General features: G+C 43.4%; 2 protein-coding genes across 2 annotated transcripts; one reads left to right on the forward strand and one right to left on the reverse strand.

Moving 5' to 3' along the window:
- Window positions 1-285: 285 nt before the first annotated feature.
- On the reverse strand, window positions 286-13431 carry si:dkey-106l3.7 (uncharacterized). The gene is made up of 6 exons (XM_066651476.1): window positions 12674-13431; window positions 5797-5967; window positions 4485-4596; window positions 3772-3848; window positions 3412-3509; window positions 286-1934 (listed from the first exon to the last, which is right to left on the reverse strand). The coding sequence occupies exons 1-6, from the start codon at window positions 13340-13342 to the stop codon at window positions 1871-1873; spliced, it is 1191 nt and encodes a 396-aa protein (XP_066507573.1). The 5' UTR covers window positions 13343-13431; the 3' UTR covers window positions 286-1870.
- A 5874-nt stretch (window positions 13432-19305) lies between these two features.
- cimip2b (ciliary microtubule inner protein 2B) lies at window positions 19306-24684 on the forward strand. Its single transcript, XM_066651805.1, has 6 exons — window positions 19306-19442; window positions 20095-20282; window positions 21389-21543; window positions 22064-22196; window positions 22995-23204; window positions 24524-24684. Exons 1-6 carry the CDS (start codon window positions 19378-19380, stop codon window positions 24613-24615), a joined length of 843 nt encoding a protein of 280 aa, XP_066507902.1. The 5' UTR covers window positions 19306-19377; the 3' UTR covers window positions 24616-24684.
- The last annotated feature ends 281 nt before the right edge of the window (window positions 24685-24965 follow it).

Consider the following 24965-nt stretch of genomic DNA (forward strand, 5'->3'; position numbering starts at 1 on the left):
GTGAGTTCTGGTTGTCTCTCCAGGTGTGCATTCGTGTTCCACAGGATACGAGCCCCTGCCCAGCTACTGTTGAGCTTCTGCAGGGTGCAATGCATCCTCTCACGTTAGGAGAAGACCCCTCTGGTCCTCCAGGTGTACCTTAGCAGTCCAGTTTGGGAGTTACTCAGACACTAGTGCCGGCAGGTATCGTTGGACCCTTCCCATGACATGGGCTTATTAGAATAAAAACAGGATGCACACAAGAACAGAACTGGACAAAAACTGCTTCAAAGACAAAGATTTGTAAACAAAATTTTATACAAATTACATAAATAGTGTGAAAAATACTGCACATGACATGAAAACATGAGGAACAGTGAATATTTAGAAAACCAGAGAGGAATGGGTGCATTGAGGAAGTGAGAATGAAGCACTGTACACATTCCACCGAGAACACATCATCTACAGCCTGACAAAGACATACTACTTTTCTTTTTGCTGTTTAACAGCGGAAGGGCCTGGACGTACTGAAAATATATCACAATAAGTTCCATAGACAGTTTTAAAAGTACATTACCTCCACATTATAGCTTATATTATATTATGTTATAGCATATATACATTATTCATATCATATTCCACTTCCTCAAGCCTGCAGAGAGCTCTCTTTGGGTTTTGAAGCTGTAAAATATGTATCTTCACTGTCAACACAAAACCTCATCTTTAAAAATAGCAACTTCACAAGAGAAGTATGTAGTATCCTTATTATTCTCAATGGAAGCCAGTGTAACACATTGATTGGAAGTCATTTTGGGCCATTTCTATTGGCCCGTTTATCTTGAAATGGGGTAAATGACAGCTGGCTGTTTCCAGTTTTGTTAAAAAAACAAAAACACCTAAGGTGGAGATACAAGGTTTTGTTTTGACAGTGATGATAGACGTCTACCTGAGTCATTACATTGACAGCAAACTTCCATTATATTTGAAAGTATGGAGACAATGGTGAATTGTCTAAGACACACCATCATTAAATATAGTTACTGGGTGCATTAACCCTTACACATCACACACAATCTGAGCTGAAATGAAGTATAGAAAAGGAGGCCACGTTCTACAGTAGCCCAGAACGGACAAAACAGTAAGTGCCTTTCACGCTTTTATGCTGTAGCAGATGTTTTATGTTGAATGGGAGGGGTGAGGGAGGGGTATTCAGTTGATTGCAATTTGCAACCTCACCAATAGATGCCACTAAATCCTACACACTGCACCTTTAAAGGGGAACCAGACATCTCAATGTCTACATCACACATGTTGTGTTTTACTTCCTCTACAGTCAGCAGTGAGCTCCACTCATCCACATATATACACTGAAGGGTGATGGGAAAATAGCGGGAACGTTTGTTTGGGAGTTATTTTGCACCTGTACCTTACATTTTATATTTTACACAATGATTAAAAAAGTGTCTCAGACAGCATTTCACTTTGTGTGGGGAGCTTTTAGAGCCATTAAACTCTTCTGACGTCTGGTTCCATTCAACACCACTGTTAAACTGTAACAACTGAATGTAGATTTGTAGTAAATGAGTAAGATTTAAGACTGGACTAAACTGGTCTGTGACATGTCATTATCTCTTACTCACTTTAAACCAGGCTCTGAACCCTGCTGTGTAATGCATGGCACAATCCGAATGCTGTGATGTAATGCCACGGTACTACACGAGATTACTGTGTAATCTTACACTTCATTGACATTCAGATTTAGAGCAAATGACTGGATTAGCATTACATAAAAATGGGGTATTTACACCGGAGGGACCCGTTAGAACCATTCATTACAGGCGTAGTGTGATCCTTGTGGTTTCCTTGTCTGGGTAACGTCACAGTTAGAGCGTCAGAGATGTGTCGTCTTCCTTCTGTTTCTGAACAGCTTCATCAGTGACCTCTCTCCGTATAAACTGTGGGGAAAGAGAGGGTCAGGTTTAATGACTTTTAACTGAACCACATCATGAATCACACACTCACACACTCACCCAGTCACTCACCTGGTCACTCACACACTCGTCCAATCAGGTACACACTCACCAGGTCACTCACACACTCACCCAGTCACTCACACACTCACCCAGTCACTCACACACTCACTCAGTCACTCACACACTCACCCAGTCACTCACCTGGTCACTCACACACTCGTCCAATCAGGTACACACTCACCAGGTCACTCAAACACTCAACCGGTCACTCACACACTCACCCAGTCACTCACACACTCACCCAGTCACTCACACACTCACCCAGTCACTCACACACTCACCCAGTCACTCACACACTCACCCAGTCACTCACACACTCGTCCAATCAGGTACACACTCACCAGGTCACTCAAACACCCAACCGGTCACTCACACACTCACCCAGTCACTCACACACTCACTCAGTCACTCCCACACTCACCCAGTCACTCACACACTCACTCAGTCACTCACACACTCACCCAGTCACTCACACACTCACCCAGTCACTCACACACTCACCCAGTCACTCACACACTCACTCAGTCACTCCCACACTCGTCCAAATCACTCACACACTCTCCCAGTCACTCACACACTCACTCAGTCACTCACACACTCACCCAGTCACTCACACACTCACCCAGTCACTCACACACTCACCCAGTCACTCACACACTCACTCAGTCACTCCCACACTCGTCCAAATCACTCACACACTCTCCCAGTCACTCACACACTCTCCCAGTCACTCACACACTCACCCAGTCACTCACACACTCACCCAGTCACTCACACACTCACTCAGTCACTCCCACACTCGTCCAAATCACTCACACACTCTCCCAGTCACTCACACACTCTCCCAGTCACTCACACACTCACTCAGTCACTCACACACTCACTCAGTCACTCACACACTCGTCCAAATCACTCACACATTCACAAAGTCATTCACACAGTCATTCACACACACACACACACACACACACACACAAACACACACACGCACACACACCTCTGGGCAGTTTCCCACACTCACTCAGTCACTAACACACTCGTCCAATCAATCACACATTCACCCAGTCATTCACACACTCACCCGGTCACTCACACGCACACACCTGTGGAAAATTTTACACAACTGTACGATTTGTGTGTGTGTGTGTGGTGTGTGTGTTTGTGTGTTTGTGTGTGTGTGGACGCGCGTGTGTTTGTGCGCGCGTGCATGTGTGTGTGTGTGTGTGTGTGTGTTTGTGTGTGTGTGTGTTGTATTGTGTGAATCATTACCCATTCACACAATCAGAATCAAAATGAAACTGTTGTTATGACTGTTTTTCAGCAGAGTTCCACTCTGTTAAACCACACCTAAGACTCTTATCTCTGGTCACACAGTGTCAGCGCGCTGGCAACGTCTCACCTGTGGCTCCTGGAGTGTTGTGATTTCTCATTCTTTCTCAGTGAGCTCATCTTCTGCTTCAGGTTGCTACTCGTCCTCCCCGGCTCTGATTCGAGAGGCTGGAAACCAACAGCGACAGAAATCACTTTAACACAATCAACTAACTCCAGATATCAGTTTCCAATTCATTTCAGAAGGGGTTTCCCTGCTCTGGAAAAGTTCCTGTTCTTTAGCCACTGATAAGTCTCTGATCAAAACACACTTGGCTTTACATTCAGTTCTGATCTCCTGTTGGAACATGTTGGGAAATGATGTTTAACCAACACACACCAAACCAGTTTAGCTCAGCTTTACCCAGGAACAAGCTGTCATCACCCTCACCTCCTGCAAACTGTCGTACGGCTCCTCCTGTAACACATCCGTCGATCCAAACTGTTCAGACTGAGGCTTAGCTTTTCCTGCAGGGGACAGAAACCATCCCAACACATCAGACATCCGCATATCAGCACCGGGGGGTTCTAGGTTTACAGCTACAGGATCAATCAATCAATCACTTCATTTGTAGTCAAGCTGAGAATTACATCTAAACAAGGGTAATATCTCTGTGTGTGGCTGGAGGAGGACTAGATTCAGGGTGGAATTAACCAAGTCTAATGATCACAGAGGAAGACCATCAAAACTAAATCTATATATATGTTTATATTTAAAAAATGTGTGTTAATTTTTTAACTAGTAACAAACACTTAAAAAAAACGTAAACTATCAAAACAGTAGAATAACATGGTTGTAAAATCATTTACGCAGTCAAATCAAATAAAAGGCCACAGTCACATGCAATAAAATGATATGAGACAATGATAAGGACAGAGACATATTCAAAAAATGAGACACAACAATAAAACAATCAGAATGAACACCTTTAGTAAAGTGATTCTGTCCGAGACCCACAAAGATGCATAAATGTATAACTTTATCTTTTGTTGTTATTAGAGCGCTAGTCACTTTTCTTTTCTATTTTGAATGCTTAATTATGTATTATATAACTCCCTGGAGTGCTATTTTTATCTCCTTTAGTGATAAATTCAGTGACTCACGTCGATGCCTGAGGAAAGCCCACGTGTCTGAGGCAGTCCTGCGGCGGAAAGGAGAGGAAAGAGTGGAGGGGTCATCTGCGCAGTGCTTTTCACTCTTCTGTGAACTGACCGTCTGCAGAAACCAAAGTAGGGGTCAAGTTAGAACAAGTCGTACGCTTTCATGTTATACGCAGTGTATATTATAGAGCACTCATATTGTACGTACAACTCTGTGTAGTTTTACATCCATAGATACCTTACAATTTTACGTTTTACTTAAAAACACTATTCAACTGAACATTTTCACACACCGACTCTTAATGTGGCAGCGGTGAGAAACATTCCTCTGAGATGAGACGAGGAGGAAGGAAGTGGGATTTAAGAGAAACCTGATATCTCCAACGCAACACCTGCTACAGAAGTTCAGATTCAAACAGAAGATAAAAAATACACAGCTGTAAACAGGTGCAGCTCCTGGAAACCAAGACCCAACGGAGTGAAACCTGAGATGATCTTATACACTTAAAAAAAAAAAAGGATTGAATTCACTTCACTCTGCTGAGAAACAGTTTATAAAATCCTCTATGACTTCGTCATCCGGATCAGGGCCACTGTGGGTCCGGAGCCCACCTGGAATCACTGAACGGAAGGCAGGAACACACCCAGGTCTCAACGGTCCAAATACTTACCCACTCGCTCATGCACATGGACAATTTTAAACAGCCAGTCCACCTACACACACGTGGTGTTGGACCTGCGAGAGGAAACTGGACCACTCTGATGAGGACTGAACCTAGGACCTCAGGACCCCACAGCTGTGTGGCTGTGACACTTTCTGGACTGCCACCATTGCTGCCCAAAGTTAACAGTCGTTTTAAAATGAAATAGCTGCTTTATTTGAAGGTAGTAACAGATATTAACAATAACAGACTTCTCTCCAAAACTGTAGCTCTGCAGAAGAAGGGAATAAATGCATTTGATTGAAAGGTAATTGTCTGAACTCATATAATGTTGTAATTTAAAATATCCTTGAGCTCAAACAAGTAGCTTCCATTCCAATGTAATTATTCCCTTCTTCTGCAGAGTTATAGTTTTGGAGATATGAGGTTTTTAACCCTTTGTTAATGTCTTTTACTACTTTCAAATAAGAATAAGCCCTGGATAAGAGCTGTCGACTAAATCCCGTAAATGTAAATGTAAATAAAATGGGAAAAGATTCCTCCACAATCACTGCAGAGCATGAGTCATTTTCAGGTCTTATCTGAGGCTCTGGGAGGTCATGAGGGTCTACACTTCACTTTACTAAACTAGTGAGACTCACTGGATCTCTCACCTCTCTGTGTGGGTGTCCTCTCTGAATGTGGATGGCGTCCATCTCCAGCTGAAGGCTTTGGTTCTGACGCTGTAATCGAGCGATGTTCTCCAGCATCCGACACAACTGCTCCAGATACAGCAGCCCGGGAGAGAGAGCATCGCTGTCCGGGTCTCTGTCAAACACACTATCCTGTAAGACACACACAGAGAGAGAGAGAGAGAGAGAGAGAGAGAGAGAGAGAGAAATGAACATTTGTTTCTGTGAGTTTTCTTGCAACATACTCTAACTCTGCCCCAAACTTCTACCCCTAAACCTAGCCCTCTCCTTTACCCCAACCCTGACTCTACCCCTAAACCTAGCCCTCTCCTTTACCCCAGCCCAGACTCTACCCCTAAACCTAGCCCTCTCCTTTACCCCAGCCCTGACTCTACCCCTAAACCTAGCCCTCACCTTTACCCCAGCCCTGACTCCCCCCTAGACCTAGCCCTCTCCTTTACCCCAGCCCAGACTCTACCCCTAAACCTAGCCCTCACCTTTACCCCAGCCCAGACTCTACCCCTAAACCTAGCCCTCACCTTTACCCCAGCCCTGACTCTACCCCTGAACCTAGCCCTCACCTTTACCCCAGCCCTGACTCTACCCCTGAACCTAGCCCTCACCTTTACCCCAGCCCTGACTCTACCCCTAAACCTAGCCCTCACCTTTACCCCAACCCTGACTCTACCCCTAAACCTAGCCCTCACCTTTACCCCAACCCTGACTCTGACACTTATTACTCTGACAATCAGTGCTGACCAGTCTATAAAGACACATGTCAATTTACACTGTGGACACTGTGTTTGTGGACACCTCATCTATCATTTCCTTTAAAATCAAGGGCATTGATGGGTAGTTTGTCCCTCTTTTGCCACATAAAGTTTGTACTTTTCTGAGAATACTACATGTTGGAACATTGTTTGGAAGAAATGATGGTAGCCCAATGCATCCAACACGCTTGGAGGAGCTAACTAACTAGCGATACTTACAGGAGCTATCAAATCCCAGACATGGATATCACTGAGGTGAGTGATGAGGGAACAGACAGACAGATGGTGACACTGGGGGTCTCAATCTGCTTCTGATTAGATGTTCGATCCACGGTTGCACAAAGGCGCATGTGACATACGTTCATTAATCCAGAGGCATTTTTTCTATTGATGACCAAGCGGAAATACACACGGGTGCCACATTACAACATGCGAAACCACAGCATGGAAATATTAATAACAATAACAACAGCAATTCTGAAACTGTTTCTATTTCCCAGCTCTCATTAAAGTGTCAGTGTTCAGACATGTCCTGAATGCATTGCTATCTCTAGCCTGCATTCTCTAACCACACACACACACACACACACACACACACACACATACACACACCCATACACTGCATTCCTCACAGTCCAATTTAACACCACTGAATTCACCTGAACAGACTGGTTCAGAGAATAGGGGAAAGTGCAACACACACACACACACACACACACACACACACAAGTAGGAAGAGTGATTAATAAGCAGGTGTGTAGTGACAGTCGACGTGCGAGTATGCACCAGCATGAGTGTGGTTTTTTTGCATATATTTAAAAGACAAAGTTCTGATTTTGTAATTAAACCAGAGTCAAATTTAAAGTTAAGAGACTGTCAGAGACATTTACTTTTATAGATGACAATATTGATGATGGTAGTTACACATCCACAGTGCTTTTCTAGACTTTCAAAACTCTTTACATTCTTTGGGACAATAGGGAGTTGCCTTATATCACACCGGCTTTGGTTAGAGAGGAGATCAGAGGAAGTGACCGAGACGGATTTATGAACTTGGGTTAGATTTAGTCAGACATCAGGGTCACACCCCGACTCTCTTCAAGGAATTGCCCTGGAATCAAAACGCCCTGGGTTTTACGTCTCATCTGAAGGACCGTGCTGTTTATTCGTAGTGTCCCTGACACTGCACTCAGGCATTGGGATCCCATTAACACCACTTCCAACAGCCACCCAACGTCTCCCATTCAAGTACTGGCCCCAACCTGCCTAGCTCCGGCGGATTTATACATTCTACTGCTTGGGTGCTATGGCTGCTGGCTATTTATAAGATAATCCACTTGCCGAAAGAAAGAAGAAAAATGAAAGCAAATTCTCAAACTGAAAGGTGGGCTGTAGAGGAAACGGCAGCCTTTACAACTGTCCCCAAGGGGTTCAGAGAGAGAGAGAGAGAGAGAGAGAGAGGAGATGCTGAGACAGATCCACAGCTGTGTGTTTCCATGCTTACACTGTGAGGAAAACAAACAACACTGGGTCTGAAAGGACGTGGAGCTGCAGAGAAAAAAAACACACTGAGAAAAGGACACAGACAGTGGACTGGCTCTGTGGTGGTCTTTGTGGGTGCTGAGCACTGAAGAACAGGTTGAAAACAATGAAGTATGCAACCTATTGACTATAGTCAAAGTACTTCTGTGTGGTCAGTGGAGCCGAGAGAATGTGAGAGAGTGTGAAAATGTAATAAAATATACTTAAATATCGTTTAAAATGCAGTGTGGTCTCTGAATTTTGAAGAGCTCTGTGTATGTATTGCATATGAAGATGATTATATTTCATATAGGTGCTTAAAAAAATACATATAGGACATAGGTAAGGCTCAATGATGTCTTGACTATGTATAAAAACACACCCGTGTGTGTATATGAATGTGTGTGTGTTTATTGCCTCAGTGAAGTGTGTGTGAGAGGTAAAGAGCTCATTATCTGAGCTTTCCTGTAAAAAGATTATAAAACACGACAATTGCTGGCCATTTACCGACCATTAAGAGTCATCTGAGCGAATCGAGGAGTCCCTGAGAACGTTATCAGACGTCTCTTCACGTCCTGTTCACGTCCAACTCTCTCTCTGCCAACATCTGATGCATATCTCTCTCTGATGTAAAGGAGAATCAAACCCCTGAACCTCCCACTCAGATAAAGAGCGGTTAACGCTGCACCTTTACAGCAGATACAGAGCTCACCCAGCCAACAGCACGGTTATAAATATTTCATGTGAACAGAGGTTATAAAAGGAGCCGGTTATGTAAATGTATGCAGTAATTCAGTTGTTCAAATGTAATTAAAAATATAACCACAACAGCAGTGAAGAGGTAAAAACAGAAACTACTGAAGCAAAGGTTAATAAAACATGACACGTTCATGCTAATCACATCTGGAACTCTGCCAGTAATGTGTAATAATGTCAGTAATGTGTAATAATGAGAGTAATGTGTAAATATCAGTAATGTGTAATAATGTCAGTAATGTTTAATGAGAGTAATGTGTAAATGTCAGCAATGTGTAATAATGAGAGTAATGTGTAAATGTCAGCAATGTGTAATAATGAGAGTAATGTGTAAATGTCAGCAATGTGTAATAATGAGAGTAATGTGTAAATATCAGTAATGTGTAATAATGAGAGTAATGTGTAAATGTCAGTAATGTGTAATAATGAGAGTAATGTGTAATAATGAGAATAATGTGTAATAATGAGAGTAATGTGTAATAATGAGAGTAATGTGTAAATGTCAGTAATGTGTAATAATGAGAGTAATGTGTAATAATGAGAGTAATGTGTAAATGTCAGCAATGTGTAATAATGAGAGTAATGTGTAAATGTCAGTAATGTGTAATAATGAGAGTAATGTGTAATAATGAGAATAATGTGTAATAATGAGAGTAATGTGTAAACGTCAGCAATGTGTAATAAGAGTAATGTGTAAATATCAGTAATGTGTAATAATGAGAGTAATGTGTAATAATGAGAGTAATGTGTAAATGTCAGCAATGTGTAACAATGAGAGTAATGTGTAAATGTCAGTAATGTGTAATAATGAGAGTAATGTGTAATAATGAGAGTAATGTGTAAATGTCAGCAATGTGTAATAATGAGAGTAATGTGTAAATGTCAGTAATGTGTAATAATGAGAGTAATGTGTAATAATGAGAATAATGTGTAATAATGAGAGTAATGTGTAAATGTCAGCAATGTGTAATAATGAGAGTAATGTGTAAATATCAGTAATGTGTAATAATGAGAGTAATGTGTAAGTGTCAGTAATGTGTAATAATGAGAGTAATGTGTAATAATGAGAGTAATGTGTAAATGTCAGTAATGTGTAATAATGAGAGTAATGTGTAAAAATGAGAATAATGTGTAATAATGAGAGTAATGTGTAAATGTCAGTAATGTGTAATAATGAGAATAATGTGTAATAATGAGAGTAATGTGTAATAATGAGAGTAATGTGTAATAATGAGAGTAATGTGTAATAATGAGAGTAATGTGTAATAATGAGAGTAATGCGTAATAATGAGAGTAATGTGTAAATGTCAGTAATGTATTTACATTTCCTAGCTTCACCCTATTATTAAGCTTTTAGTACAGGACTGTGTTTCAAATCAATGATGCCACAGCCATCCGTAATCAGTCATCCAAAAGTGTATAATCTCTCTCCTCTCTCTGGGTGGGAGGGTCTTTTATCAATCTCTCCCTCTCCCCCATTTCTTAGCACAATGCAGACCTCTGTTAGCTAACATAACAAAACTAAGTGGTTACGGTTCTCCTCTAAGCGTGTTGAGCTTTAGGTAGCTTCATGTTTCAGAATGATTATTTTACTTCTTCTGGTTTTAATACATCAGCATCTCAGATTGTAAAATGATTCTGGCCCAGGTCTGCCCCACACCCCCCATTATCATGGCCCATTTGCCACAGGAATGACAGCTTCTGGGCGGATTGCTCCAGCTTGTCACTTAAGGGGCAAATGTAGGCCTTTTTCACCAATATAGAACTGGTTCTGTTCCAGGTCCTGAAAGGTTGGTTTCTGGCTGGAACCAAAGAACAGTAGGTCCTTCAACACATAACCGTGGTGACATCTGGGAATGTGTCTAAGCTAAAAAAGCTCCAGAAAGAGCACTGAGTTACAGTGCAGTGAACTCTTATCTGCTTTAATATATATATATATATATATAATTACAAGGAAATAAAAACAGGACAATGCTCTGTCTGTTACTGGGGCTGTGGTCAGCACAAATCGAGGTGTGTTCTTTAAAAATACTCACTTTGAACTGAAATTGACTCAACTCTGCATCATTTACACATTTATATCAAATACCACTCTGAACTGAACCCTCTTTAAACAGTGAATAAACCATGACACTTTCCTGATTCTATACATGTATCTGTGGCACCGGCGCCGACCTGGTTAAAACCGGTTCACTGGGGAGTTCATTTGGTCAAAAAGGGCTAATGGACACCAAATCCAGGCCACAGGTCATGAGAGGTCATTTTTGGGCCACCTCTGGCTCACGTCCAGTTTTCTCCAATTAACAATGACATGTCCTCATCAGGAGCGGGTCGGATCTGTTTTGTGACGCATCACTAAAGAAGTGTTTTAATTTGTGGGTCACTTCTGTTCCCATGCAGTTTGCCAGCACCAACACTGGGCCAGCAGTGTCCACTTTGTTATTTGTTATTTGCATATTTTCTGGAACTAAATCTATCCATGTATTAGGTGCAGAAATACATTTTAAAGGATTTTTATCCTTTTATAATTACTAGATAATTGTAATTTAAACATTCTCACACTGTGTTTTATTCTATGGTAACTGTTGCACTGTATTAGAATTGTATTTAATTAAACAAAACCCAAAATAAGGGGCGCAGCAGGTAGTGTCACAGTCACACAGCTCCAGGGACCTGGAGGTTGTGGGTTCGCTCCGGGTGACTGTCTGTGAGGAGTGTGGTGTGTTCTCCCTGTGTCTGCGTGGGTTTTCTCCGAGTGACTGTCTGTGAGGAGTGTGGTGTGTTCTCCCTGTGTCTGCGTGGGTTTCCTCCGAGTGACTGTCTGTGGGGAGTGTGGTGTGTTCTCCCTGTGTCTGCGTGGGTTTCCTCCGGGTGACTGTCTGTGAGGAGCGTGGTGTGTTCTCTCTGTGTCTGCGTGGGTTTCCTCCGGGTGACTGTCTGTGAGGAGCGTGATGTGTTCTCTCTGTGTCTGCGTGGGTTTCCTCCGGGTGACTATCTGTGAGGAGTATGGTGGGTTTCCTCCGAGTGACTGTCTGTGGGGAGTGTGGTGTGTTCTCCCTCTGTCTGCGTGGGTTTCCTCCGGGTGTTCCGGTTTCCTCCCACAGTCCAAAAACACACGTTGGTAGGTGGATTGGCGACTCAAAAGTTTCCGTAGGTGTGAGTGAATTTGTGGGTGTGTGTGTGTTGCCCTGTGAAGGACTGGTGCCCCCTCCAGGGTGTGTTCCTGCCTTGCGCCCAATGATTCCAGGTAGGCTCTGGACCCACCGTGACCCTAAACTGGATAAAGGTTACAGATAATGGATGGATGAAAAACCCAAAATTAACCTAAAATTGAAGCATTGTGAAAGCAGCGAGTGAAGAGTTTATTGGACGCTGCGTTTGTTCTGAGCTTCATCAGGAAAATTTATTTATGGATTTGTTCTGTTCTTGAGGATAATGTTGTGTCCAATAGTCTGTGTGAGTGTGGGTTTAGACGATTTGTGGAATATTAATATTGAATTTTTAGGTTTTTCTTGTTGAATAAAATGATAATTATATATACATACATTATTAATAAAATCATAATAAAGATTTACCATTAAACAACAAAGGAGAGAATGTTTGAACACTGAATTACGATTCTGTTTTATGAAAGCACTTTAAAATGTATTTATAAACCTAATAAAATACACAAGAGCGCTCTCAGTGACATCGTTTATGCCTTAACTATTGCATTATGTATCTGTTTTGAAACATCAGCTGCACTCAGGACCCTCAACATAAAGATATCTCTGTTAAATCAATGAGTAGAGACAGGCCACAGTGTGTCGTACCTCTGCCGGGTCCCCATTAGTGAGGTTATGCTGTTGAGGTGAGGGTATTTGTCTGTGCTGATCAGCTGATTGTGTCTGAGGCCTTCTTGACCCCACACTCTCAGTCCTGCTCCTGTGAGGTATCCTGTCTGCAGCTGTGTGAAGTCCTCTGGTCAGTGAGGTTGTGTTGCAGCGTCTACGAATCCTGACATCCTGGCTTTTGTCCTGGAAAAGCGACTTACTCTCTGTTGCCTCTGTCCAATTTGACTCATTTGTCCTCAAAACCCGGTCCACTGAAGGTCTACCTCCTTCTGATGAGCCATTCTGAGACGCCTGGGTCACTGAGAAACATGAGGATGACGATGAGCACAGAGAAGAGGTCGGAGAAGAAGCTGAAGGCTTTAGATCTTCTTCAGCTTCACATTTAGGCACCGGTTTGAACGTGAGAGAGTCTTCAGAGGTCAGCACACTTGACCTGGAGGTCTTAGGGCTGCCCACGTGAGACAAATCCACACCGGAATCCTCAGACTCGGACCTCAGCGTGGTTCCTGGGACTCTGATGGAATCTGCTGAACCGGAGTCAATGCTGCTGGCATTGTGCAGTTTTCCTTCAGAGAAACAGGAGGCTTCTGGGTATCCATCCGCCACCCAGTTCTCCAGCATGGACCCGAAATTCCTGTAGAGATTCATCAGTCCATGGCTCTGTCTCCAAACACAAGGAAATCCAAAAAAAAACAGCCCCGTGTGTCTTCTCTAAACCACTTCCACGCGACTCCTCTGCAGCCTGACAGGTGATGACTGACTGCAGCCACCAGGAAGTCAGTCTAAAGACCTGTGACAGAATTTGAAGCATCCTCCCAACAGCGCCGCCCACATTCCTCTCTCTCTCCCACAGCTCAGAGCGGATTCAGAGCTCTATATGACGCCACACGTTTTCCCCTTCTTCCCTCCATCCTTCTTTCCCAACCACCCGATGTGTCCAGACACGTCCCAAACGCACCGGCTCTCAACACTCACCGAAACTGCAACTGTGCAGAAAGCAGCGCGTACCGAAACTCTAAAGGAATGCCTTGTAAAAACTTTACTCTGTAAAGGCCAGGTCTGCAGACACCTGCTCCTTCATTTCCTGTGGAAAGGTAGTTGGTGCACATTCGCCAGGCCTGGTTTTAGACACGATGGCAGCCACATAAACATTTCCGAGGTCTGGGACTGATGCTGGATGACGTTTCTGGATCAACAACACCACTCCAGCACGTTCCATAGTGTGGATACAGCTCCAGAGAACTCCACAGCTCCTCAGCCCAATCCTGGGGGGGGATTTGAATCCCTCTAGATGATGCTTGGCAGTGGGTGTGGTGACCTTAGCCTCCAGAGCATGCTCTTTGGTGGAGAAGAACTGAAGAACTGTGAGCACAGCGTGTGTACTTTAAAACACAGCCCTGTGCAGAAGGCTTAGGCTCCTGACAAAATGGGATTTAAAAGGCTGTTTATCTGAGCCGTAAAAGTGTATTTGCTCAAAACCCTAATGTTAGAATGAAAGCAAATAACACTGTTACAGTAAGTAGTGATATTCTCTGTGTGAATGTCTTGCTTTAACCCTTTCCACATTGATATATATTTAATAATGTTAATAATAACACAACAATGTGCTGTTGATTTAACAAATCCATACGATGAAGGAGAACATCTGGAAACACACTTTGTTCTTCACTCGTTCACAGCACAGATACACTGCAGAAAATGAATCTAGTTTAAATATCTAGTATCATACAGTAAGTTTATTAAAATTATTTCTAACTTATTTTGACTTGTTTTAAGTCATTTTATCTACAGAAAGTGTCTTATTTCTGCCACTGGAACACAACACTTTCTGAAGATACAATTACGTAATAGAGGTAAAAAAAACATTCTTACAGTTATTACCAATAGAGAGTAATACATGTTTAGACTAGATATAAGTCCATTTGGCTTAGATTTCGTTTTTCTGCAGTGTAATACTTTTGAATCCTTCTCCTGAATAAACATTTTTTTATCTACATGTCATTTTTTACAAGCAGCTTATTTATTCATTCATTCATTCATTATCTGTAACCCTTATCCAGTTCAGGGTCGCGGTGGGTCCAGAGCCTACCTGGAATCATTGGGTGCAAGGCGGGAATACACCCTGGAGGGGGCGCCAGTCCTTCATAGGGCAACACACACTCACACATTCACTCACACACTCACACCTACGGACACTTTGGAGTCGCCAATCAACCTACCAACGTTTGTTTTTGGACTGTGGGAGGAAACCAGAGCACCCGGAGGAAACCCACGCAGACACAGGGAGAACACACCACACTCCTCACAGACAATCACCCGGAGGAAACCCACACAGGCACAGGGAGAACACACCACACTCCTCACAGACAGTCACCCGGAGGAAACCCACGCAGACACGGGGAGAACACACCACACTCCTCACAGACAGTCACCCGGAGGAAAACCACGCAGACACAGTGAGAACACACCACACTCCTCACAGACAGTCACCCGGAGGAAACCCACGCAGACACAGGGAGAACACACCACACTCCTCACAGACAGTCACCCGGAGGAAACCCACGCAGACACAGGGAGAACACACCACACTCCTCACAGACAGTCACCCGGAGCGGGAATCGAACCCACAACCTCCAGGCCCCTGGAGCTGTGTGACTGCGACACTACCTGCGGCGCCACCGTGCCGCCCAGCAGCTTATTTAAATATATAATAATAATAATCTTCTTCTGTGTCTATGACTTTTACACACTACTATAGTTGAATCCAAAATTTTTAAAGAGTATAAGGGGAGGTGTGTGTGTGTGTGTGTGTGTGTGTGTGTGTGTGTGTGTGTATCTGTGAGGACGAGGCTGACATGAATCACTCTGACTTTGAGTCTGAATCTCAACAGAGCTTTGAAAGAGCCCAGAATTGCACAATTTTCAAATATGTGCAGAGCTTAAAACATGAACGACGTGACAAAGCATTCCTGAAGATAAGGCCTGCATTCCTGTCTGTGGAGGTGAACTGGAGGCAGCACGTCCACTCCCAAAGGGAGCTTCCAATTACCCGAGGAAAACTGGGAAGAATTTGTACTTTTCTGAGTTTATTCTCAACCCTTTAAATAAACGTCTGTGACCCGCTTTGGTCCAAACCCCACGAGCCCCACAGCAGTGTTCTCCCCCTGTGTAAACAGCCCTGTTCAGAACGCCCGCTTTCAGCACCTGTTCCTTTAAATGATAATGAGCCGCTCGCTGTTCACCCCGACCCCGAGCGCACAGCAGTGAGGAGCGAGGAGCAGAAGCTCTGGTTTTTAGCCGTTTTCACTCTGTTCTCTTTCTTTTCCATTGTCTTTTCTCTATTTCTGCTCAGTGTTCTTATTTCTCTGCCCTCGTTGTGTCTGTTTTGCTCATTTTAAATAATATCTATATACGAGATTGTTTTCTTTTTTTTTTTTTTTTTTGGGGGGGGGGCTGGTCCAGGAGCTCCCCTTAGTGTAACTCATTTTTACAGCACTGTTCTAAAATCTAAGGGGAGGGGGAGGGAGGGGGTTCCTACCATCCTCAGGACTGATTTTGAAGAGTCTGAAGCTTCAAAATCCAGTGCTGTGATTGGACAGACTCAGACGAGGGTGGCGAATTGATGTCAAAACCTAGGGTTAGAGTTAGTCACATGTTTTCTGACTTTGGCAGCATACTGAAAACTGACTGGGTGACACTTGTTTCACAGTGTGTGGGTTGGTGGACTCAAAAGTGGAATACACATATTAATGTGAAAAAGTCATTTTTTTTTCATAAAATTTATTCATTCACTCATTCATTATCTGTAATGCTTATCCAGTTCAGGGTCGCGGTGGGTGCAGAGCCTACCTGGAATCATTGGGCGCAAGGCGGGAATACACCCTGGAGGGGGCGCTAGGCCTTCACAGGGCAACACACACACTCACACACTCACACCTACGGACACTTTAGAGTCGCCAATCCATCTACCAACGTGTGTTTTTGGACTGTGGGAGGAAACCGGAGCACCCGGAGGAAACCCACACAGACACAGGGAGAACACACCACACTCCTCACAGACAGTCACCCGGAGGAAACCCACGCAGACACAGGGAGAACACACCACACTCCTCACAGACAGTCACCCGGAGGAAACCCACGCAGACACAGGGAGAACACACCACACTCCTCACAGACAGTCACCCGGAGGAAACCCACGCAGACACAGGACCCTGGAGCTGTGTGACTGCGACACCTACCTGCTGCGTCACCGTGCCGCCCCTTTTTTCATAAAATGTCCCCTTTAATTCTTTTAAAACTTTATTTTATTCAATTTCACAGTGTTAAAACCGATTCATTTTGCTGCACTTTAAATTTAAACACCTTCATACGCTCCACTGTGTTTTCAAACTTCTTGTACGGGCAAACGCACTTGTGCAATAAAGCGTGATTCTGAGACTGTACTTACTCAGGAATAGCTTTTGTGTTATGGACAGAGCATAACGTATTTTGCTTCGTTCCCCTTCGCAATCCTCTGAGTAAAGAGCACTGGGTTTATATTTGTCTGAAATACAGTGTTATGTCTGACTCCGCTAATCCAGACCAAACACACAAAACCTGGTAAACCACACACGGCTCTCACTCACACTCCTCCGCATAAAGCACTGCACGCTTTCAGAAATACCACAGATTCCACCTGCACACCTCCAGGTTTCAGACTCTGAGAGGAGAGCAAAGAGTTCACTTATTTTAGTCAAGGGTGGGTTCTGTAGAAACTGGTGGTGGTCGTTTCTTCCAACTAAATAATTCAGTGCTGAGACATGGCACAACAGAACGTTTTTTTTTTCCAAATGCCCAAAGGAGGAAAGGTCTGAAGTCCCAAAACCATGCTCCCGTAAAAGTACTGTGCCTTCAGCATCAAATAAAGCAGTGAAAACAATAACTCTTTCAGACAGAATGCTGCTTACAGATCAGGAAATTCACAATGACGTTTACAAAGGCTTTGAACAGCCGGCCCAGCCCAGAGCTTACCTACTCACAAGCTGCGGGGTGTAACACAAAGGGGAGGGACAAATGAGGATGGTGGATTAGAATGTACCACAAAAACCACCATCTTTTTGCACACAACTACACATCTGAACAGAACCACACTGCACAACAACATCAGTAAACATCTATCTTTAATGCGAGGGAGCTACTCGTCATGGCCACACCCCCAGAGCTCCCCAAAAACATGCAGAGTTTAAAATAGATGCCACACTTCAGTGAAATAGCGACTGAAGTAGAAGCATCTTTCTAAAAACATCTGGAGAAAAAGAAACATAACTCTTTGAGCTCCTTTAAGCAGCACTCGTTTGTGTTTTTATCTTAGAGTTACAGCTTCAGAGTCATTGTGATGCTTCTTTGAGCTGTAAGAGGGAGAACAGAACCTCTGTCTTTGCTACTCCAGGCTCAGCACTGCAGAAACTACACTATGTATATTTGGAGGAAGGTAGGAAACCCCAAAGTGAGAGGCATATACTCCCTATTTGCACTAGAACATTGTGTTAAGTCGAGTGTACTCATATTCCCCGAACAATGAAATGAAACATGAATTTAAATAGTCTAATTAACCCCAAACAAGGGTCGATGCCAATATGGCTCCCTCTGTGAGTCCTGATTGGCCCAGGCCTCCCTAAAGTCCATGGTAGCATTACTATTAGAAAATCCTCAGGAAAGTGAAAATCCATCCCACCTCTTCTTCTTTAGTCGGCATGCTCTAGCCACAAGAGGGAGCCATAGTTAGTGAAGCAGGCTTGGAGTACTGAAAGTGAAAGGAGTACTGAAACAGTACTGAGAGTGCTTACTCCTCCCTCAGTATCCACCACTGAATTTCCCTTCAGCAAAATACCTAAACTCCTACTATCAGACTGCCAATAATGGTTGTGTGTGTGTGTGTGTGTGTGTGTGTGTGTGTGTGTGTGTGTCTGTTCACGCCCATGGATGGTTTAATCTTCCCTAAGGGATTAATAAAGCAGCACTTCTACGCTGGGCTTATTTCATACACTGCTGGCTGTATTGTTTTTGTAATTCCTCTACTCACCGCCAGAGGCCGCAACAGACCAATGCATTAACACTCCATAACAGTAAAATGACTCCTACTCTGTTTACATTTCGCGGGCAGTGGAATCGTCTTCTAACTTTTAACTTAGTTCAATTTTAGGCGTAAAACAATAAAGCCCTTCTTCCCATCTCTCACTTTTGGAGCTTCCGCTTTATTTTAGACTAGAATTATTAAAAAAAGAACACTGAGGTTACATAAATAAAACCGTCAGAACATGTTCACGATTGCTGTCCTGTTGATCATTTTGATTAAAAACGAATGCTATTTTTTATTTGGACTCTGTGTGAGTTATTAATTAATAATTAATCCGATAATGCTCTGAAAATGAATGTGTAATTTAAATGTAAGGTCTGTCTTCTTGGGAATGTGCTGTGGAAACAAATCCTCTGTTATGTCGTAGTTCAGACCCAGTCCTTTATGACGCAGTAAGAGAGTCCAGCGCTCGTATTGTGATGTCACTGAGCTTGGGGCGCTGACTAGCAACGGCTTCCAAACACACACACACACACACACACACACACACACACACAAGCACGCTCACACACACTCACTGGAGGAGTAGACTAAAACACACTACACACACACACACTCGGGTTTGCTCATGGAGAAATTCCCTCCAAAATTCAGCAAGACCCTCGTGACTCCGGATCCACAGTATATTCCAGGGTGAGTAGGAAGATACCAACCAGGAACAGTTAGTATGTGTTGGATTCTCTTGCATTACTTTATTTATTTTTTAATATTAATTGAACATGGTTCAGAACTTTTGGTTCAAATTGAATAAATAAAGAACCAACAACAGAAACGTGTTACGATGATGTTTCTTAATGTGGGTGCTCTCTTATTCTGTGTTCAGTCTTTTAACGCTGATCATATTTCATGTTTGCCCTTTGCCATGGAATAGTTAATGGCCACAACAAAGGGCAGAGGCCCAAACACAGATTTGCTGCTTCTAAAGTCACAGATAGAGACATTAAATCTAAAGAGCAGCACTCATGAACATGGCTTGATGCTTCGGGTGATGAGTGTAAACACACACTGGGTTTCATCACACCATTTAAGGGGGATTTCACCTACGATTTAAAACCTTTTCATAATCAAAGGTTTGGGATGTAAACCCAGTCAGAGAGTGGGTTTGGTTTGGTGTAAAATGCCCTTGTTATGGATTCAGAACTCTTAACAGTGTTATTGAATGGAACCAGACGTGTGAAAAGGATCGTGTCTTTAAAAGCTCCACGAAGAAGCCTCACAGTAATGTTCCAGCATCCAGTGTAAATATATAACACATATACTTACATCTATATAAATGTATCTGTAGGTATGCAGGTTACTGTCCACAGCTGAAGTATCACCACGGGAGGACGTATGGTCAGCTGACGGCGAAACTGCTGACCTCTCCGGACATTTCTCGCTCTCCGAGGCTCCTCCTGAATTCAAAACATTTTTCCTCTTCACAGAAAAACACAGAGGACGGGCAATGGGGCATCATGATACCTGGATACACAGGTTAATAACTCTCTCTCTCTCTCTCTCTCTCTCTCTCTCTCTCTCACACACACACACACACACACACATTACCCTTTTCTTGTTGAGTTTCATGACCATTTGATTTTGATTTGAACACTTTTCATATTAAAGGAGCAATAAGTCATTTTTACCAACATGAATGAATGGGCATAAATGAACCAGTTTATGCTCCACAGAGTGGGACCCCCACATAATGGGGGATGAACAATGACTTTAGTATAAATAAATAAAAACAAAAACATATAATTTAATTATTAAATAAATAAATAAATTAATTAATAGGTTGGAAATTCATTGTCTGTAAGCGCTTACCCTGTTCAGGGTCATGGTGGGTCTTACCTGGAATCACTGGGCGAAAGGCAGGAACACACCCTTGAGGGGGCGGCAGTCCTTCACAGGGCAACACACACTCACATATTCACTCACACCGGAGGAAACTGGAGCACCCGGAGGAAACCCACACAGACACAGGAAGAACACACCACACTCCTCACAGACAGTCACCAGGAGGAAACCCACACAGACACAGGAAGAACACACCACACTCCTCACAGACAGTCACCAGGAGGAAACCCACACAGACACAGGAAGAACACACCACACTCCTCACAGACAGTCACCCGGAGGAAACCAACGCAGATAAAGAGAGAACACACCACACTCCTCACAGACAGTCACCCAGAGGAAACCAACGCAGACACAGGGAGAACACACCACACTCCTCACAGACAGTCACCCGGAGGAAACCAACGCAGATAAAGAGAGAACACACCACACTCCTCACAAACAGTCACCCAGAGGAAACCAATGCAGACACAGGGAGAACACACCACACTCCTCGAAGACAGTCACCCGGAGAAAACCCACGCAGACACAGGGAGAACACACCACACTCCTCACAGACAGTCACCTGGAGGAAACCCACGCAGACACAGAGAGAACACACCACACTCCTCACAGACAGTCACTCGGAGCTGCACCACTGCGCCGCCTGCATAATTAATTAATTAAATTTAAATACAGGAAAAAAGAAATGTACATGTTCATAATAAAAATTGTGTGTGTGTGTGTGCACGCATGCTCAGGTTTTGTTCCTAGGAGCCAGAACTACTTCTCAAAGTCTTATGCAGAGACGTGTCGAGATGCTCTCCATGAGTTCGACTCTGATCAGAGGAGGAGGCTCCAGCTCAGGACAGAGGATCTACTGCCTGCAGTCGGATACTCACTGCCTGAGTTTAAAGTAACACACACACACACACACACACATACACACACACACACACTATTTAAAGTGACCTGGGTCAACTCTCATGAACTCTCTACGTTCTGGGGCGTGTTTAATTATGAACGCCGGAGCGACTGAGTATCAGAGCAGATTGAGTTTCACACACTCATTAAAAAGAGAAGAAGAAGAAGTAGCTCTGCTTTTAAAATCTGGACCATCACACGTCATTCCTCTTACCATCAAATCCTCACAGACATGTTCCAAAGCCCCTCTAAATACCCCACCTTCAGAAGCACTGTTGAATGAGAGCGTATACAAACACTTTGGGTATATTTTTAGTTCTGTGCCCAGTTTTTATTTGAGGATGAGTTTGACCCCGTACTCTTTACGTCATAAAGCAAGCGCTACGGCCTGTGGTTTATAAAGTGACGTGTAGATCTCTCACATAGGAGCCACTGCCTTTGCCCCTGTGACAACGCCACTAGGGCTCAGGGCTGAGAGGACATCACAGCTCACCTTGCTTTTTATTCTTTAGCCCCGGAGTCTGACCACCCCACTGACAGCCATCTCTACGGATGCAGCTCCTTATAAACCTGCTGACCCCTGGAAGCCCTGTGGGTCTCCGTATTTAATGGACGACAGCAGTCCGTACAAGTACTTCATTTCAGGCAAGAAACAAGACACACAAAACTGATGAGTACACATGGTGTTAAATTCAGAGAGGCAGGGACATGGCTTTAGCCTCACCTTGGGTCACTGTCCGTGAGGAGTGTGGTGTATCCACAGGTGTGTGTGTGTGTGAGTACGCTCTTAAAATAAAGGTGCTATAAAAGGTTATGCCATAGAAGAACCACCGTGAATGTGAAAGCTTAATTCAAAAATGGTTCTTTATGGAAACAAAAGCGGTTCTTCTATGTCATCGCTCCAAGAACCTTTTATAGCACCTTTATTTCTAAGAGTGAACATGTGATTGTCCAGAGGTGTGAGTGAATGGGTGAATAGATGAATGTGTGATGTCTTGTGATTGAATGGTGTTGCCCACTGGGAGTTCTGCTATGTGCCAATGATCCTGGGCAGGTTCTGGACCACTGATTCTAAGTTGTTCTGGAGTTTTTCCATTGGTCTTTGAAAGTTTCACACACAACATTGAGCAGTGGGTTCTAAGTCAAATGATGCAGAAAATAAATCCACTTAACTTTTAATGGTAGTTAACACATTCGTTCATTCATTATCTGTAACCCTTATCCAGTTCAGGGTCACGGTGGGTCCAGAGCCTACCTGGAATCACTGGGCGCAAGGCGGGAATACACCCTGGAGGGGGCGCCAGTCCTTCGGTAGTTAACACAGCCCTCATTTATTCATGTGTCATGTGTAGTTTATTAACGTTGAATACACTGCTGTAGTTCACGCTGTGTATCTGGGTTTTGTTGTAAAAAAGCTGATAGTTGTGTTTCCATGTGCTGTAGGTTTTACAGGATACGTTCCCAAAGCTCGGTTCCTGATCGGCAGCGGTTATCCCATCACCACCAACAAAGCACTGATCCAGTTCAGTAAAGAGAGGAGCATGGGTCACGGCTCCAAGAGTCTGACGGAGGGGGACAACAGTCTGCCCCCAGTCCCCAACATCTACCCCACGCATCGCGGCCTTCTGCCCTCTTATACAGGACACGTGCCAGGTATACACCCTTTTTAACTACTATCATATATTTATAATAAATATCATGTAGACATCGCAGCAGCAAATACATTTAATCCTCATTAAACTATGTCTTCGCTGTAAAATTATCAATCGATATCAACATCCACTGAGGAACTGAGTAAATTATCATTATTTTCTGTTTTAAAAACCAGTACCACTTTAAAACAAGCGATAATTCTAACAGTTTATATATGGTTTATATCTGTGTATTAAACAGTTATTCATTATGAGTAATAACAGTGAATAATCCTTGTGTTATAACACGTAGGAAGTGACCAATTGTTTCTTTAATAGAAAAAGAGTCATAGAACTTATGTAAATGTAAAGATCATTAGACAGAATTTAGTCATTTCTTATATATTCAGGTACATTGTATTATCATTAATGTCTAAAAAGACATGTTTTTGGTTAATTGACTAAACGTATTAACAAATATATGCTGAAGCTTATGATGAAGAACTGATGAAGAAGACAATGTAAAGTCAGTATCCAACAGGTTCTGAGGTTTAACAGTAGAGACGGATGTGGGTTCACTATTTCACTGTTTTATGTGTTATAACGGATTATTAATGATATTTAAGGTGTTTACCCCCCAATTCATTCATTCATTCATTGTCTGTAACCCTTATCCAGTTCAGGGTCACGGTGGGTCCAGAGCCTACCTGGAATCATTGGGCACAAGTCAGGAATACACCCTGGAGGGGGCGCCAGTCCTTCACAGGGCAACACAGACACACACACACACATATTTACTCACACACTCACACCTACTGACACTTTTGAGTCGCCAATCCACCTACCAACGTGTGTTTTTGGACTGTGGGAGGAAACCGGAGCACCCAGAGGAAACCCACGCAGACACAGGGAGAACACACCACACCCCTCACAGACAGTCACCCGGAGGAAACCCACACAGACACAGAGAGAACACACCACACTCCTCACAGACAGTCACCTGGAGGAAACCCACGCAAACACAGGGAGAACACACCACACTCCTCACAGACAGTCACCCGGAGGAAACCCACACAGACACAGAGAGAACACACCACACTCCTCACAGACAGTCACCCAGAGCGGGAATCGAACCCACAACCTTAAGGTCCCTGGAGCTGTGTGACTGTGACACTACCTGCTGCGCCACCGTGCCGCCCTACCACCTAATTAATAACCATTAACACACACATTTCAAACCGTTTCTAAACCGTTAAAGGGTAGTCAGTCTGAAATGGTTCCTAAAAACCTAGCATACATTTAAAAACCTAGCATACGGTTGCTTTTTCTTATCTCCCACAGGATATAAATTCCAGTATGGTCAGACGTTTGGGGAGCTGACCCACAATGCCTTGGCACACAGCGGATCTCGAAGAGAGACAAAGAGCCTGTGAGGAACTGTGGGATCTTAAGTTGGAACTCAACAGTCAAAAAAGTCAACCAGCTAATGGTTATTAAAGGAATGTGGCAAAAAATGCAACGTGGACTCGGCTGCTTTGGTCTTGAGCTGAATGAAATGTACAAAAAGAAAAAAAATAATCCTGAACGTGTAATGAGTATGGAATTTAACAAAAGAGGCTGAGAACATGATAGATTTCATTAAATAAAGACTTTAAGTATCATATTTTTAAAATGTCTGATCTATAGGAGTAAAAAAGCCAGACTATGGAGATAAGGCTAAACAGAGCTTTATTATCACAGGGGTCTCACCAAGCAATGTTTTAACACCACTCACTGAGGAGAG

This window comes from Hoplias malabaricus, chromosome 18, assembly GCF_029633855.1.
Source record: "Hoplias malabaricus isolate fHopMal1 chromosome 18, fHopMal1.hap1, whole genome shotgun sequence".
Taxonomy (NCBI): domain Eukaryota; kingdom Metazoa; phylum Chordata; class Actinopteri; order Characiformes; family Erythrinidae; genus Hoplias; species Hoplias malabaricus.

What these genes read in the sequence shown, in the direction of transcription:
- cimip2b (XM_066651805.1), top strand. Translation starts at nt 19,378, where the DNA reads ATGGAGAAATTCCCTCCAAAATTCAGCAAGACCCTCGTGACTCCGGAT. An exon ending in CATGATACCTGGATACACAG is followed by an intron (nt 20,283 to 21,388) that starts GTTAATAACTCT and finishes ACGCATGCTCAG; the next exon opens with GTTTTGTTCCTAGGAGCCAG. An exon ending in TTATACAGGACACGTGCCAG is followed by an intron (nt 23,205 to 24,523) that starts GTATACACCCTT and finishes TATCTCCCACAG; the next exon opens with GATATAAATTCCAGTATGGT.
- si:dkey-106l3.7 (XM_066651476.1), bottom strand. Translation starts at nt 13,342, where the DNA reads ATGAATCTCTACAGGAATTTCGGGTCCATGCTGGAGAACTGGGTGGCG. An exon ending in GGCTTTCCTCAGGCATCGAC is followed by an intron (nt 3,849 to 4,484) that starts GTGAGTCACTGA and finishes TGTCCCCTGCAG; the next exon opens with GAAAAGCTAAGCCTCAGTCT. An exon ending in CGTACGACAGTTTGCAGGAG is followed by an intron (nt 3,510 to 3,771) that starts GTGAGGGTGATG and finishes GTTGGTTTCCAG; the next exon opens with CCTCTCGAATCAGAGCCGGG.